Source organism: Nilaparvata lugens, chromosome 7 (assembly GCF_014356525.2).
Source record: "Nilaparvata lugens isolate BPH chromosome 7, ASM1435652v1, whole genome shotgun sequence".
Taxonomy (NCBI): domain Eukaryota; kingdom Metazoa; phylum Arthropoda; class Insecta; order Hemiptera; family Delphacidae; genus Nilaparvata; species Nilaparvata lugens.
Window position 1 is genome coordinate 24,544,784 of NC_052510.1, and position 15,815 is coordinate 24,560,598.

Below are 15,815 nucleotides of genomic sequence, written 5' to 3' on the forward strand. Positions count from 1 at the left end.
TTCCAGCACGCTCTCTAGACCTTACACCACTGGATTTCTTCTTGTGGGGCACAGTAAAAGATGAGGTGTACAAACGTAAACCACGTAACCTAGACATTCTTTGGAATGAGATTCAAGCAGTGTGAAGAGAAATCTCATTGGACGTTTTGATACGATGTACAGAATCAGTGGTGAAACTCGTACTCAGAATTGTATTGATGTTGCAGGTCACCAATTTAAACCGTATCAACATTTGTTATTTATGTTTCATTTACATTGGACTTTCAGCTTTCTATTTTCCTGAAATTTAACTTTGTAGAACGGTAAATAAATTTTCTATGAAAGTTCAAAGTGTGTATACATTTTTTTGAAGCACCCGGTATTTATTGTAAAATTACAACACCAATGGTGTCATTTATGAGTTTAAAAATAGCTTTCCGTTGGTTCAGAACCCATCTAAAGCTGTAGGTCATCTCATCTCATTCCTCATCATCATCCGCCTCATAACTCATGCATAAGTCTAGAGCTCATGTGCTCATCATTCTCAGCAAAAAATAAAGAAAATATAAAATTGAGATTTAATATTTAAGAATATCGTATTTAAATAGTTATAGTTCTCATAATTAATATTATTACTAAGCAAAACGGTCAGAGATCTGGCACCCAGTAACTTGCTTGGAACTCACAAGTATAATTTTATGTTAAGAATGAGTTGAATAGGTGTGACCTATGACCTTGGTGTGAGGAAATTGAGTCTGGCCGACGTGTGATCCACATCCAGCAGAGGCTGACTCCAATTCTGTATCAAATAGCCATACTTCTTGTAATAATACTCTTCAAATGTTTTGTAATCATATCCTGGGAATGATGACTTCGGATTCAGATGATTGCAAATTTCTGCCACATAGAAGTACTGGAATAAAAGCAGAAACATTATAAGAAACTTTTATTGTCAAATTTCCAGTATCAGAGCATAACAAGTTTAATAGTAGTTCTGCGAACAGTAGACCTCGCTCATGAATACAGCTTTCAATCTAATGAGAAGGGCCAGTACAGTAAGTACAGTATATTGCGAAGATTTAGCCATGATTGTCATCTATTATTTTCTCCATTGAAAGTGCTAGAGACACTGTTTCCAGGGACACCGGACCTATCAACCTTTATATCAAAATACCTTCTAAATGAAAAAGACTAAATTTGTCAAAAAACCACAGATTTATTGATACTTGGACCGGTTTCGGTCTTTATCAGAGTTTATCAGAGATTGACAATGGTGTAATTACCGAAACCGGTATTTCTAAGTATCAATAAATCTGTGGTTTTTTGACAATTTCTTAGACTTTTTAATTTAATGTGAATAATTACCACAATATCAACTTCTCAACTACACAAAAAGGAAAAAAATCACCTTTATACCTTTACATACAAATTTTTCTCTACAACTGCAGTATTGGAATCCAATACAATAAAGATTTTTTTAAAAATAATTTATCCAATTAATTTGATAAATCAATTTAATAATAAGATGATTCAATTTAATTTTAATTATTCTATCTAATCATAATAATTTATTTTATAATGAGATATTATTAGAATAAGATAAAACAATATTAGTATTATCTGCAAAAAAAAATCTGGTAGGAACGAGATTTGAACCTGGGTCCCACAGTGTGACAGACCACGGTCTAACCAACTCGACCACCATGTGCGCGTAACAATAGATGCGAAAAAGTATGGAAATGAATTGCTGTATCTTCAAGGACACATCCTTTCTGGATTGAGGTTAGTTTGCAGTTTTTTAAATATTACAAAAAAACCAGAGGTTTTATCAAAAATCGTTACACATACGTTTCTGCGCCTTGTTCTAAAGAACTCGCATAACAAATTTCATCCAAATCGGACAATAACTGCGACTGTAACTGCGGTACAAACAAACTAACAGACAAAAGCCGATGGAGTCGAAACTAAGACCTCAGCTTCACTTCGGTCAAAAAACTATTGCAAAATTTATTCATTTGTGTGATTTGTGAATTTCGAGTTTTATAACAAACACATTATCCATTAGCTTATTCACTGGGAAATTTATCAATAAATAATAAAAAATGAATTCAGAGATATGAAACTATTGAGGAAAGATAATGTGGCATTAATCGAACATTAATCATCTAATAATTCAAAAAATAGTAATTGAAGTGAAAAATAAGATAATGGAAGCCTTGTAGAACAAGTACAAAAGTTTAGAGTACTTAAGAATTGTGATTATATTGTCATACTTACTTGAGGTTGATCCTGATTCCTGTACCAAGGCATGACAACCGCGTCCAAATATTTGGCAGGATCAAAGGCGAAGTCTTTACGTTGCTCATCGGGAATATCGTGGGGAACTTCGGTTCTACGCACAAATATCACATCCAAGAAATCCCAGTCAACTTCTATTACACCTTGTTCATCTGAAATACAAATTATTCGTCTAGAGAAACGTACTACTAAATGAATTACTAAAACCAAAAATGGCAAATTTTAGATTTACAACTCACAACAATAATTTGTTGTACAGTTTTCCACAATTAGTAAAAAAATAGAGCTTGAAAGAACTACACATAATACCTTTCACCGAACACCCAGACTGTACCAGCATAACCGGCATTATACAGGGTGTTTACGAACTCTTTACCAATACTTTAGAGCATTGTTCCTGGGTAAAAAACATATCTAAATATCATATTTAAATTGTCCGGAAGTCTTCAGTTACAAAGCACAAAGCGGCCATTTTGCAGAATTGGTAGGGAGTTCGTAAACACCCTGCATTATCTTTTGATCAAATGTTGTCTATTCTTTTCTAAAATAGTTCATTAAATAAACTTTCATTTTTACAAAGTAATTTTTACATTCTTAACACACAGAGCAACAACATTTAAAATGAAAACTCACTTTTTCTAGTGGGAACAATGAGGTAGGAGTTTTCCTTGGCGTTCTCGTCAAAAAGCATAAGATATTTTTGCAGTCGCAGAACACTTGTGAACGTGAAATTCAAAAAGGTCAGAATTTTCTTCATCTGAATCTCATCCAGTGATACATTGGTGTCGCACAAATTCAAGCTTACTCGCACCTCCCCGGATCTTGTGAAAATTGGAAATGGACAAATCTGGGGAAAAACATAAAAATAGATCATTCATAAGCAAGATACTGACAGGCACTAGAGAGTAGCAATCTGAAATCAATGCCATCTTTGAGCACGAACATTACACACATTGAGCACGAACTCTACATTAATAAGTTGAAAAATTACTTGAATTTTAACTAAACTGGACCCATCGCATAATGTCAATTGATTTAATAACTATAATAGTAACTGAATTTCCATTTTGCGCAGTAATGGAAGCTTTTTAAATAAACTAGAAACAAAGCAATTAATAAGTATTTTAATTTGAGGGCACATTATATCAGTAATCTAGACAATTATTTAGTTGAATTTTCAAGTAAAAATCAAAATCCACAATCTGAAGATACGGTGGTAATCTGTAGGTAAAATTTGTAAGCGGCTAGGTTGGCTATCTCAAAAAAGAATGTGGCTATATTCTAATCTTATTAGAAACTTCAAACAAATTCAGAAATTTGTACTGTCAACAATTTTCAAGTCTTATAGAATCCAACTGATGCCTATAACTGATGCATATCCGTTGATTTTACATTCAGTAAATCAGTTACAATCTCAAGTTAAATATTATTGGACTACATTCGTTACTAATTTGGCAGTAAATTATATGGAGAATAAAAGCCCAAAAATATTTTCTAGAATGGCCAACAAAGCTTATCAACATGAACCAAACACAGCGACAGACAATTCGATTTCGTTCACTACATTTTTTATTTTTTGCAGACATTGAAATAATATTAATAATAAATTAAAAAGAAAGTATTAAAAAAGAGATATTCATCAATTTTACTTTTCATGACGAACTGTTTGTTAATGATCACTTTTTAATATTTGAATTAAGACATAGCAGTCTGATTTCTATGATTAAAAGCTATTAGCCTCTACTCACATTTGTGGAGCGCTTTCGGAGGCCGAGTCCTTTTTCAACACTGGTCTGGAAAAGTCTGACCAGTGTTGATCAAAGACTCAGCGTCCGAAAGCAATCCACAAAAAATGTGAGGTAGAAGCTAATAGCTTTTAATCATGAAAATCAGACTGCTATGTCTTAATTCAAGTATTAAAAAGTGATCATTAACAAACAGTTCGTCATGAAAAGTGAAATTGATGAATATTTCTTTTTTAATACTTTCTTTTTAATTTATTATTAATATTATTTCAATGTCTGCAAAAAATCTAAAATTTAAGTAGTTTAAGTAATGAAAAGTGATAAATGTTAACTCTTCAGCTTCAAAAAGCTCAGTCAAGTGTAATTGATGTAATAGAATTAAAATAAGAATACACTTTTCAGATTTAAAAAGCTTAGTTTAGAATAGCTTGGGAACATTTCAGATTAGGAGCATTAAACACTCACGATAAAATTCAATCGTATAAATCAATAAAATATCTATTTATGTTTGATACCTTAGGAATGGTTTTGAGCGTGAGTATACCGAAGCCCTGAGGCGAGTCTTCGGGAGGATGCAGCTTGCGACCTCGGGTGTTCTGCTCCTCAGGCAGTGGGCAGGTGAGCGTCATGTCCAGGTGGTACAGCATCGCAGCAATGCCCTCTCTCGGTCTGCAGTCGTTCAGTGCATCCGCAATCTGCAACAACAGATACGATATACACTCACTTATGAAACATTAACCATTAACAATTTTTAAACGTCAATTATGGGCAAGATGATTATTGAATGAATATTTCAAGTTAAATATTTAGGCAAAACTAACTTTTAAATTTTGAAAAATTTCAAAGAGGTTCTAAATCTGTGAACATTCTTCCTAAACTCATTCTGTGTTCAACATAGAAATAGAATCTCTCAAAATTAGGTTTTATTTATCCTTCTCAATTCAATACGAATAAAAGCAGATGATCTTTTGTTGTTCTCAACCATACATGGACTAATAAAAGATTTTTTTCTTCTATACATACATAATAGCCCATTTAATATCATATTAAAACCTGATAGCAAACAACGTTATTTTTAAAGAAAATTTAGTTCATTTTTCACATGGATTTTCAATGTTATCCTGTTCTCTGAAAAGAGAAAGGTGTGAGTCAATTTCGTTGGCCAACAAACTTGATATGTGAAAGGATTCCAAGAATAAGTTTTCAAAATTTGAAGTCGATTGGTGAAAAAGTCTTAGTTATTGCAAAGAAGATCGAGTTTAAACTGGAACTTCGCAAGTCAACACTATTAGTTTTATCAAACGTTTATAATAAAATAAAATGTAATAACAAAACATAAATTGTTTTCTATTCTGATTCTGCAGTTCTAAATTAGAAGAATTTTTGTACGTAATTCAAGCGTAAATCTTCTTCATTGCTTTCGCAAAATTATCGCGTTCCACTACGTGTCAAACATAACTGTTTTGCTCAAGCAATAAAGTCGCTTTTCACGCTCTAAGTACATAAATAGCTATTAATAAATGAAAATAGGTAGTGGTAAAAGTAATCATTTATCCAGTAAGTAATTTTCCAAGTAATAATCTATTTTCCAGTTTGTTAACAAAATCTAAGTAGTTATATGACTTATTCAATCAATCATTGAGTTTCAATTTATTGAATCATTGAACACAACTCCCAGATAGTAGGCCTACCACAGGCTCAAGCCAACAACGGTTTCAATTCTTATTTATACGACAGTCCAAATTTAACTAGGTTATGTGTCACTTTAACATTTTTGAATTACGGCAATTTACAATCCAATACAAACAAAAAACACAGATTATCAAATTTGAAAATACTTGATTAAATGGATGACTTACGCGTTTGTAGTAGTACTGCCTGCGTTTGGTGGTGCCGGGCCGCGGCTCGATGTCCCAGAGCTGAGGTGGTGGCTCGTCAGGGTCGGCGGCCACTTCCACGGCATTCGCACTGTCCAGCATCTGGAAGCGCTCCTTGCCAATCGGCTGCAAGTTGTCGTCCAGCTCTCTGGCCTCGTACAGCGTTCTGCATGCTTCCATCGCCGCAATACGCCGCGCCAGCACACGAGTCGGCATTGGGTGGCCCTACAATTCAATCACATTAATTTTGCAACTAATTATAAATGAACAGATTAAATAGAAACTATTTGTGTTAATAACAGAACATAAGAATAATAATGGTAAGCATATTACATTATAAAAATATATCATAAGTATAAATGTATTATAAAACTATCAGGTAACCCGTGCTCCGCAAGGGTCTAATTAAGAACTTAACAAACTGAAGACCTGACCTACTGGAATCTTGAAGAATTTAAATTAGGCCTATAACCATCCTCGGTAAATTAAGAATCTATATGCAAAATTTCAAGTTAATCAGTTACATAGTTCAGACATGATGATACGTCGTCATTCGTGAATTTCCTATCCTGTGTATAAGCCAATTCTTTCTTTTATTATATTATAGTTAATACAGAGTGCCCAAAAAGGATGGTCAGGTAAAAACTTGAATGACTATAGCTTGAATATTTTACAACATTAATTTTATTTTTTACATTTTTGAGTTTGTTCAATTGTCCAATTTCAGAAAACGTTAAAATTAACAGAAGTGATACTGTTGTAAAGAGCTTCAAAGAAAGACGCTTTAGGTGGTGACAATCCTTTATGGGTCACTCTGTATATGTATGAAATATATAATAACACGACTACGTTTAAGATAAAGGTTTAATAGAATATCAAGTTCAAATTCAGAAATTATGACATTATTTTTTTATTTTTTTTAATTGAGTAGGAATGAGTATTGTACAGAGCGTCTGTTTCTTTTTCGAATGCATAATTCGTGATATTGTATGAATTAATTTATTAAATAGAATCACAGAGGAATCGTAAAAAATCAAACATTATTTTCTTAAAAAAAACATTGGAAACTCATAAGATAGATCTTTCAAGTACTCCTTCATCATGATGAATGTCAAAATTCAATACTTTTTTCAAAATAAGTAACAAAATGAAAGGTCATTTCATTAATAAAATATGACTATTCAAACCTAATCATTTAAATTGAACAATGTTTACTAAAATGTTGATAATTCGTCCATAACGAATAGCCTCATTAGGCTATATCTAAATGTATTTTACTAAAGTTTGTTCACTGAATAGATTCCAAATTTTAACAATAAATAACAATAAAAGTATAGAGAAACTGTCATCTTACGGTCTGCCCCAGGGAACTGTACTTTCACCAATATTTTTCATTCTTTATGTAAATGGTTTGCTAAATATTAAGCTAAAAAATGGGAGAATTTCATCTTTTGCTGATGATTCAGTTATTATATTTTCAGAAAATAATTGGAATGATACTTTCATTGTTGCAGAGCAAGATATGAATATTGTGAAGAATTGGATGGACTCTAATGCTTTGAGTTTAAATGTAGAAAAAACCAATTACATAGCTTTTTCAGCAAATAGAGAGGGTAAACCTAACAATCAATATAAGTTATCAATTCAAAGTAAATATAAGTAGATATAAGTATCCATTCAAACTGTTCTTCAATAAATCGACCAAACATTGATAGATGTTCCTGCCCTGTTATTAATATGAAATCAAACCTCAAATATATTGGTATATGGATCGATGAATGTCTCAAATGGGACATCCATGTAAACTTCCTATGTAAGAGACTAAAATACCTATCTTATAAATTTTATAAATTGAAAAATGTGCTATCTTTCTCAGAATGCAAACAGGTAAATACGGCACTAGTAGAATCCCTAATGCGATATGGTTTAATAGTTTGGGGTGGGACTTTCGATACCCATATTAAAAACCTTTTTCTAATACAAAAATTCATCATAAAGACAATTTTAAAGAAACCTAGAGCTCATGATAGTAAGATTTTGTTCAGTGAATTTGATGTTAAAACTATACGACAGTTATATCTTAGTTTCATAACAAATTACAGTTTTAATTACGAGCATAATTTCCCTCTAGCCGATGACATCAATTATAATCTTAGACCTAATACAATAAGAAAATATGAAATATATAACACCAACTCAACTCTTCTTAGAAGACAACTCTACTACATTAGCAGTAAATTCATAACTAGAAAATGAATTTCCATTTGATAATTTCCGAAATAATAAACACAGAAAAAGAGCCATAGAGGCATGGCTGAGCTTGAATTATTTCCAATCGTTGACTTTTATACAATAATCAACTTCATATTATAAATTATATTTTCAAACACTTCATACGCTAAATTCAAGTTTATATATTACATCCCTGATTAAGCTGATTTACGACTCACACTGGCGCACAAGGAATCTTCCTTTTGCCGGTGTTTTTGCCTCACCTACTGTACTTATGCATGTGAACATAAATTGAATCTTCATTTTATAACTACTATTTATAATATAAAGGATATTATTTCGTTATTATATCAAATTAAATAAATGTATGTATCTTGGTTTAAGTGCAGTAGAATATATTATACTACTTATATTTATTTTTTGTAAAGCTTTTTTGTATTTTGTTTTTGGCAAAATAAATTCATTCATCATGAATGGAGAGACAGTAACATCAAGTGTGCGCAGAAGGATCGCCACCAATTTCGGCAACCAGTGGGTCGCCAAGTGTCCGAGCGAGACGGGAGGCTTTTGTTGTTAGTTCTTATTGCGCTCATTACACTATAGTCACCAGCTGGGTTGCCAGATGCTGGTGTCCCAGCGTGCTTTACACTCGGCCGCTAATGGTTGCTCTCTGGCGACTCACTGGTTCCGAGCCTGATGGCTGAATGAAATATGAGCCAAAAAGTGATCACTCATATCATCTGTTAATTTCTGGACTCGTTAATACCAAAGCACAATGCTATCAACAAAATTGAATCATATACTGTTATTATTCAGTAATGTAAATTCAGTATTCAACTGCTACTCTCAAATATGCTAAGATCCACTCTTACATGTTCACATTTTCTCGGCTCCCGGAACAGACTATAGAAAATGATCAGAATTGATGTGTATTTTACAAAAATGTATATTTTGAGCGATCCTAGACTCCACTCTAGTACTCTACAAGAATACGAAATTCATTCTTCTCTCATGCAGGCTACTCAACTACAGTATATTCCTTATACAGCATCTCATTTACATAATCCTATTAACTTCATAGATGAATTTTGACACTCAAAAAATAAAGTACATGAATCAATATACCGCAATGTATGTTCTAAATGTGCATTAATGATACTCAAATACTTTAGTCTCTAGAGTCTATTAAAATGTGAAGCTTGGTACAACTATAAAGAAGTTTGAATATCTTTTATGATGCAACATCTAGCGTAATGTAATCGCCTTCATATGTAACTGTAGGTGAATGCACTCAAAATAAGCTAAGGTTCAACTTTGAAAACGCGAATACTGACCACAATATCCTGTTTGACTGGCGAATTGATAGGAAGGCGAATGGTGCACACATACATGTCCTGCTCATTGAAAAAGATTCTTCTCAACGTGGCCTGAGGAGTCAGTCTGGTAAATGTATCACTGGGTAGCTTTGCACAGTATCTACAATAAAATAGATAATGTAATGTAATATGTTGTTTTTCAACATCTACTGTAATTTTTCCAACATTGAATGATTCTGTTTTTCCGCAAGGAACTTCCAGTTTGTCTTTTCTAGCGTAAAATTGAATTATGCTAAAAATACTTTCATCTAACATTGTACTGTTATTGAATGAGGTGAGAACAACAAACTTCTTAGTCAAAACTGACTCAATAGTTTATTTTTCTTACTCTTTACTTTACTTGTTCGTCACAATTATTGATCTGCATTAAGGGAGCAACGATCCCGCAGTATATGACACGTCAAAGTTTAATCTAATATCTACCATCCCTCCTATTTCAACACTACAGATCCCACATAACATACATCAATCAAACACTATTCAACAAGGAAGTCTGCTAACCTGTACGGACACAATACAATAAGGAATTCCCTGAGTGTTTTTTTGAACTCCTTCAAGCCATCAATTTCTCTTATGTGAGATGGGATTGAATTAAATATTTTCATTCCCATATAAAACGGGCCACTCTCCAGCAGGCTTAGTCTGTGATGTGGGTAAACAAAACCTCTAAATCGAGTATTATGGGGATGACTCACCTGGTTCTCCTCATACATTCGTCTATTTTTAAAAACGAAGATTGCTAAATCTAATATATAAATAGCAGGAGCCGTCAGCAATCTCTTTTCTTTAAAATAAGGTCTGCAAGAGCGCATTGTATTAATCTTATAAATTATCCTAATGGCTTTCTTCTGCAGTATGAATATTCCATTATTTTCTATACTTTTTCCCCAAAAAATAACTCCATATCTCATAACTGAAAGAAAATAAGCATGATATACAAAAAGAACAGTTTTTTCACTCCCTACTCTAGCCATTACTCTTAATGCAAACAAGGCTCTATTCAATTTACCAGTGACATGAGAAATATGAAGCTTCCACTTCGAATCACTCTCCATCATCAGACCCAAGAATGTCGTGGAATCAGAAGTTTCAACTCTACTTTGCGTATTCAAGTTTATTCCAAAACTTTTATAGTCTCTACTGAAGGGAATTACTTTAGTTTTTTTGCAGTTCAAACTAAGACTATTCTGAACAAACCACGAATCTAATTCAGCAAGACACCTCTCAGCCTCTCTTATCAAAGAAGAAGACACTTTCAGAGCAATTCAACGTATTCATAGTAATGCTACGGGTGTTGACAAAATTCCTATTAAATTTATCAAGAAAATGTTATTTGCTGTTTTACCAACCATTACATACATTTTCAACAAGTCTATTGAAGAAGGCATTTTCCCTGAAAACTGGAAGTTTGCTCTGGTTCGCCCTCTAAATAAAGTTCCATCACCCAATAAAGTTGTGGATTTTAGACCAATCAGTATTTTACCTGCATTGTCCAAAGTGCTAGAAAGACTCATTCATGCTCAAGTTGTAAAATTTCTAGACAACAATAGTAAGCTTCATAGCTTTCAATCAGGCTTTAGAAAATTCCATTCAACTGAAACAGCTCTGCTTCGTGTCACTGATGATATAAGGTTAGCTATGGACCAAAGAAAATGCACCATCCTCACCCTATTTGATTTTTCTAAAGCATTTGATACTGTTGATCATACAGTACTTCTGAATAAGTTGGCTATTCTTGGTTTCAGTCACAACTCGTTAGTTTGGTTTAAATCCTATCTATTAGGTAGGAAACAATGTGTATCTGTCGGTGACAAAAAGTCTACTTGGAAAAACGTTATGCATGGAGTACCACAAGGTTCAATTTTAGGCACTCTCCTCTTCACTTTGTATGCTAATGACCTTTCTTCCATTATCAAATTCTCCAGTTTCCATACTTATGCAGACGACCTTCAAATATATTTAAGCTGTCCCATAACAAAAATTAACGAAACAGTTGGAATAATGAATCAGGATATCAATTCGATAGTGGAATGGACAAAGAAAAATGGCCTTAAGCTTAATCCCATCAAAACACAGCCCATTATAATTGGATATTCTCGTCTTATAAACAATATTGACTATGAATCGATTCACAAAATTAGTGTAGATGGTAATGACATTCCTTACTGTAGCTCAGTTAAAAATTTAGGCATTATTATGAATAATACTCTTGACTGGTCAGAACAAGTGAACAAAACTTGTAAAAAGGTATTCTCAGCCATGCATGCATTGAAGAAAATGCACGATATTCTCCCTAGAAACATTAAATTATTATTGGTTCAATCTCTCATCTTCCCACATTTAATGTATTGTAATTCTGTTCTTAACGATATGCAAGTCACTCTGAATGATAAACTACAGCGTTGCCAAAATTATTGTCTACGTTTCGTCTACTCTCTCCAACGCCATGATCATATCACCCCAGCCCACATTGCTAGTTCAACATTAAAGCTTCCCGATCAGAGGCTTTTTCGAATAGTCAAGCTTGTTAGAAATATCTTGAAATATGGTAATCCGAACTATTTTAAAGATGATTTCAAATTTGTCTCCGAAGGTAGGAGGATAGATGCTTCACATACTAGAACCGGAGAAAGTACTTTAAGCTTTAAGGATACCCAATCATCGAACTACTATTTTCACAAAATCCTTCTTAGTCAGTGCCTGTCGTGCATGGAATGCACTTCCTGTTTCTATCAGGTCCATCGAGAGCCGAGCGAGCTTCATCCTGACTTTAAAAAAACATCTTTTGGAACAAATGACTGAAACTGTCCGGCCCTAGAACGATCACATGACAACCATCCCCCACCCATCCCACAAATACAAACCTTTAAACCTGTTATAGAACGAATTGTATATATATATATATATATATATATATATATATATATATATATATATATATATATATATATATATATTATATAAACTCATGCTATTTCAATTATTCACTGCATACTGCTGTATATTACTGAAAGTTGATTACCCTGATCTACTTTCAGCATACTTCATTTTATTAATCAATTATTAATTATTTGATCTTATCTACCTATATAATTATTTTACTTTATAAATTTTCTGTTTTTTTTTTCTCTTAAATATTCATATTGATTAAAACTTTCACAATATTTCCATTAATAAATAAATCCTTAGTTTAAATAATGAAATTAACGTTTTGGTAGAGAGTTAGTGGGGAGGATATTTTTAATATTCTTTCCAAAGAATGGACATTGATATGTCCAAACCTCCGCCAATTTATGTAGATGCATAACAATATAATTATTATCTATAGTTATTATATTACAAATTGCTTTTTCATATCATATACAGTTCAACAATTATTTTCTTAGTCTATATAATGTAAATTCATCTATAACTTTGCTGTATTGTAAGCTATTGTATATAAGTGTATAAGACAGTATATATTGTAATCTACATAAATAAAGTACTCAATCAATCAATCAATCAATCAATCAATCAATCAAACATTCACTGTTCCTACTGGTGATTAAAGCTGTAGTGTCGTCCGCAAAAAGAGAGAGTTTGAAATTGACGTGACTCTCGATGTCATTAACATAGACCAGGTATAAGAGGGGACCCAATATTGAACCCTGCGGTACTCCCTGAGACATAGGTAACCAAGAAGAGCTGCATGTTTCATTACCAACAGATATTGACACTCTATGGAACCTCCCCGATAAATATGACTGGAACCATGAGTATTCTTTCCCATTTACACCATAATATTTCAATTTGTGCAATAGAAGATCATGTTGAACATTATCAAAAGCTCCCGACAAGTCACAGAAAATACCCAGAGCCTGTTCAGAGTCATCCCTAGCCTTAAGTGTCCCCTGGTTAATTCCGAAAACAGCATCTTCAATGGATCTGCCCTTTCTAAATCCAAACTGTGACTTGCAAAAAAGAGAGGATTTTTCAAAAAAATTATTGAGCTGAGTATGAGAAGCCCGTTCAAAAACTTTCGAGAAAGATGAGAGCAGAGCTACTGGTCTAAAATTAGCAACATCATTCTTATCCCCCTTCTTGTACAAAGGTTTCAAAACAGCGTATTTCAACAAGACAGGAAAATGTCCAGTATCAAAAGAGAGATTAATCAAGTATGTTAGAGGCTTAAGTATGAGATTACATGACTTTACTCAGCGGAGTACCAGCGGTTTTTCAAATTCAAATGATTTTATAATATTATTCTATGAAACTGAAATTGGAAAGTTCCAAGAGCTTTGAAACTGAATTGCTGGGGTTTTATTTAATTTTTAATTCAATTATTGACAAAACTGAAATGAGGGAAAATTCAAAGATCACTTTTCCAAAACTGCATAAAACCCTATTTAGAAAATAATATCGGGGCACCGAGCTTCGCTCTGGAGTTCAAAAGCATAGAAACATAATTTATATTTATTTATTTATTGATACACAGAACACAATTCTTTAAATGATTGGAGAAGGACCAACAGGCACTGCCCAAAACTTATGTTTCCCGAATTTCGATTTATACACTATAGTCCAAAAAGTAGGTTATGTTCCATACACTTTTGAATTTAAGTCCAATTTTCAGTCAAAACATTTGAAAACAAAAAAGTTCGAATTAAGATTGCAAACCAAATTCAATAACAAAATAACACTCACTAATCACTTTAAACTGTGAAATATTATTAATTTTGATATATTATGTTTGCTACAATATTTGTTAATATAAATTAAAAAATAATGAATCTTGAACGAAATCATATCGTTGGTCAAGTCAACGATTCATATATATGTTGATGATGACGATTAATTTCTTGCCACATAATATATCTCGTGAGATCAGCGGAAGTGAGATCAGATTGAATGCATTATGTCTATTTTCAAATAAATAAATAATATAGTTCAACAGCTCAACAAAATTCTGTCTCACTCCCACACACGCACTCGCATCTTCCATTATCGACAGATGACGAAATTGTCAGCTGTTTTTTAAGGATGAATTATCCTTTTTATGTCCTTCAGCAAGTTTTTCCAGGAATGAGACCATGAGCAATCGAATTTTTATATCAAGAACCTCCTCTATTGCAAATTTCATCAAAATCTTTAGAACCGTATCGAGATTCGTTGGACATAAATACATATAGAAATTTCTCGCTTAATAAAATAGAATAATATCCGCAATAAAAAAAAACAGTCCGTAGTTTATGCGTCTGGTATATGCTCAAAGCATGGAATAATAAAGGTTTTTTAAATAAAATTTCTTCCATTGCTCCAATTCATATTAAACTTGAAAAATATCTAATTATCACAAAAATTATATTTAGATTGAAATGACAAAAATGCGATTCCAGTTGCTACTCAATGAGAGTTTACTAGATGTCTACATGGTGTAACAAACAACCGTAAATAATTTTTCGTTATTTTAATAAATACATTTTTGTGTCAATTTAAAGACTTTTCATTGATATAAATAGAAATAAAAATCTCAGTACCCTTTTTTGAATCATTTTATCACAATATGTTTCAACATTCATGCCATTTTCAATTGATGAAAAATTCAATTCATCACTTTCACATTCATGTTTTAAGTGTCTCATGCCATTTTCAAGAGATGAATTGAATTTTTCATCAATTGAAAATGGCATGAATGTTGAAATGTTTTGTGATAAAATAGTTCAAAAAAGTGTTCTGAGTTTTTTATTTCTATTTATATTACAAGTAGCCCTAAACAGAAAAGAGACATTTCATTGAGTATAAAATTGTTATGTTGTAATGTGAGTTACCTATTGACGGACGCGACTGAATTAGCCATTGTAACAGAAGACTCTGAATCTTGTTTGGGTTTGTAGGGAGTGACACAATCATTATATAGATCGGCTTCTCGCTCCTCGTCTTCAGAAGGCTCTTGATTGCTGCAACGTCGTAGGAGCATCTAAGTATATAAAAACACATTCAATATTATTATTATTATTATAACAGAGAATGAGGGAAGTAAATTGTTACAAATCACGCAACAATGATTGGAATAAATCATATTACTATGGTCCGTGGGAGACCCACACAGGAATGGTAGCAACAGGTTAGGACTTACATGGAGAGGCTTGGAGCGACCGAAAAACATGCTGAGGAGCGAACTACGTGGAGACAGTTTGTTGGTGCGGCCAAATATCTACTTAGATATTTGGCCCTGGAGTAAGTAAGTATAGTTCCTTGCAAACCTTAGTTTGCAGCACGGGGCTTTATGACCAATATTATTTCAATATAGCAATAAGAGCACACTGTTG

General features: G+C 32.8%; 1 protein-coding gene across 1 annotated transcript in view; it reads right to left on the reverse strand.

Annotated features, from left to right (window-relative positions):
* Nucleotides 1-15,815, reverse strand: part of LOC111055293 (endoribonuclease Dcr-1) — an 81,655-nt gene that overhangs the window by 36,804 nt on the left and 29,036 nt on the right. The window contains 7 exon segments of the mRNA XM_039432380.1: nucleotides 714-892; nucleotides 2,257-2,429; nucleotides 2,911-3,124; nucleotides 4,538-4,717; nucleotides 5,882-6,124; nucleotides 9,466-9,607; nucleotides 15,315-15,463. Coding sequence (XP_039288314.1) covers nucleotides 714-892; nucleotides 2,257-2,429; nucleotides 2,911-3,124; nucleotides 4,538-4,717; nucleotides 5,882-6,124; nucleotides 9,466-9,607; nucleotides 15,315-15,463 — 1,280 coding nt within the window.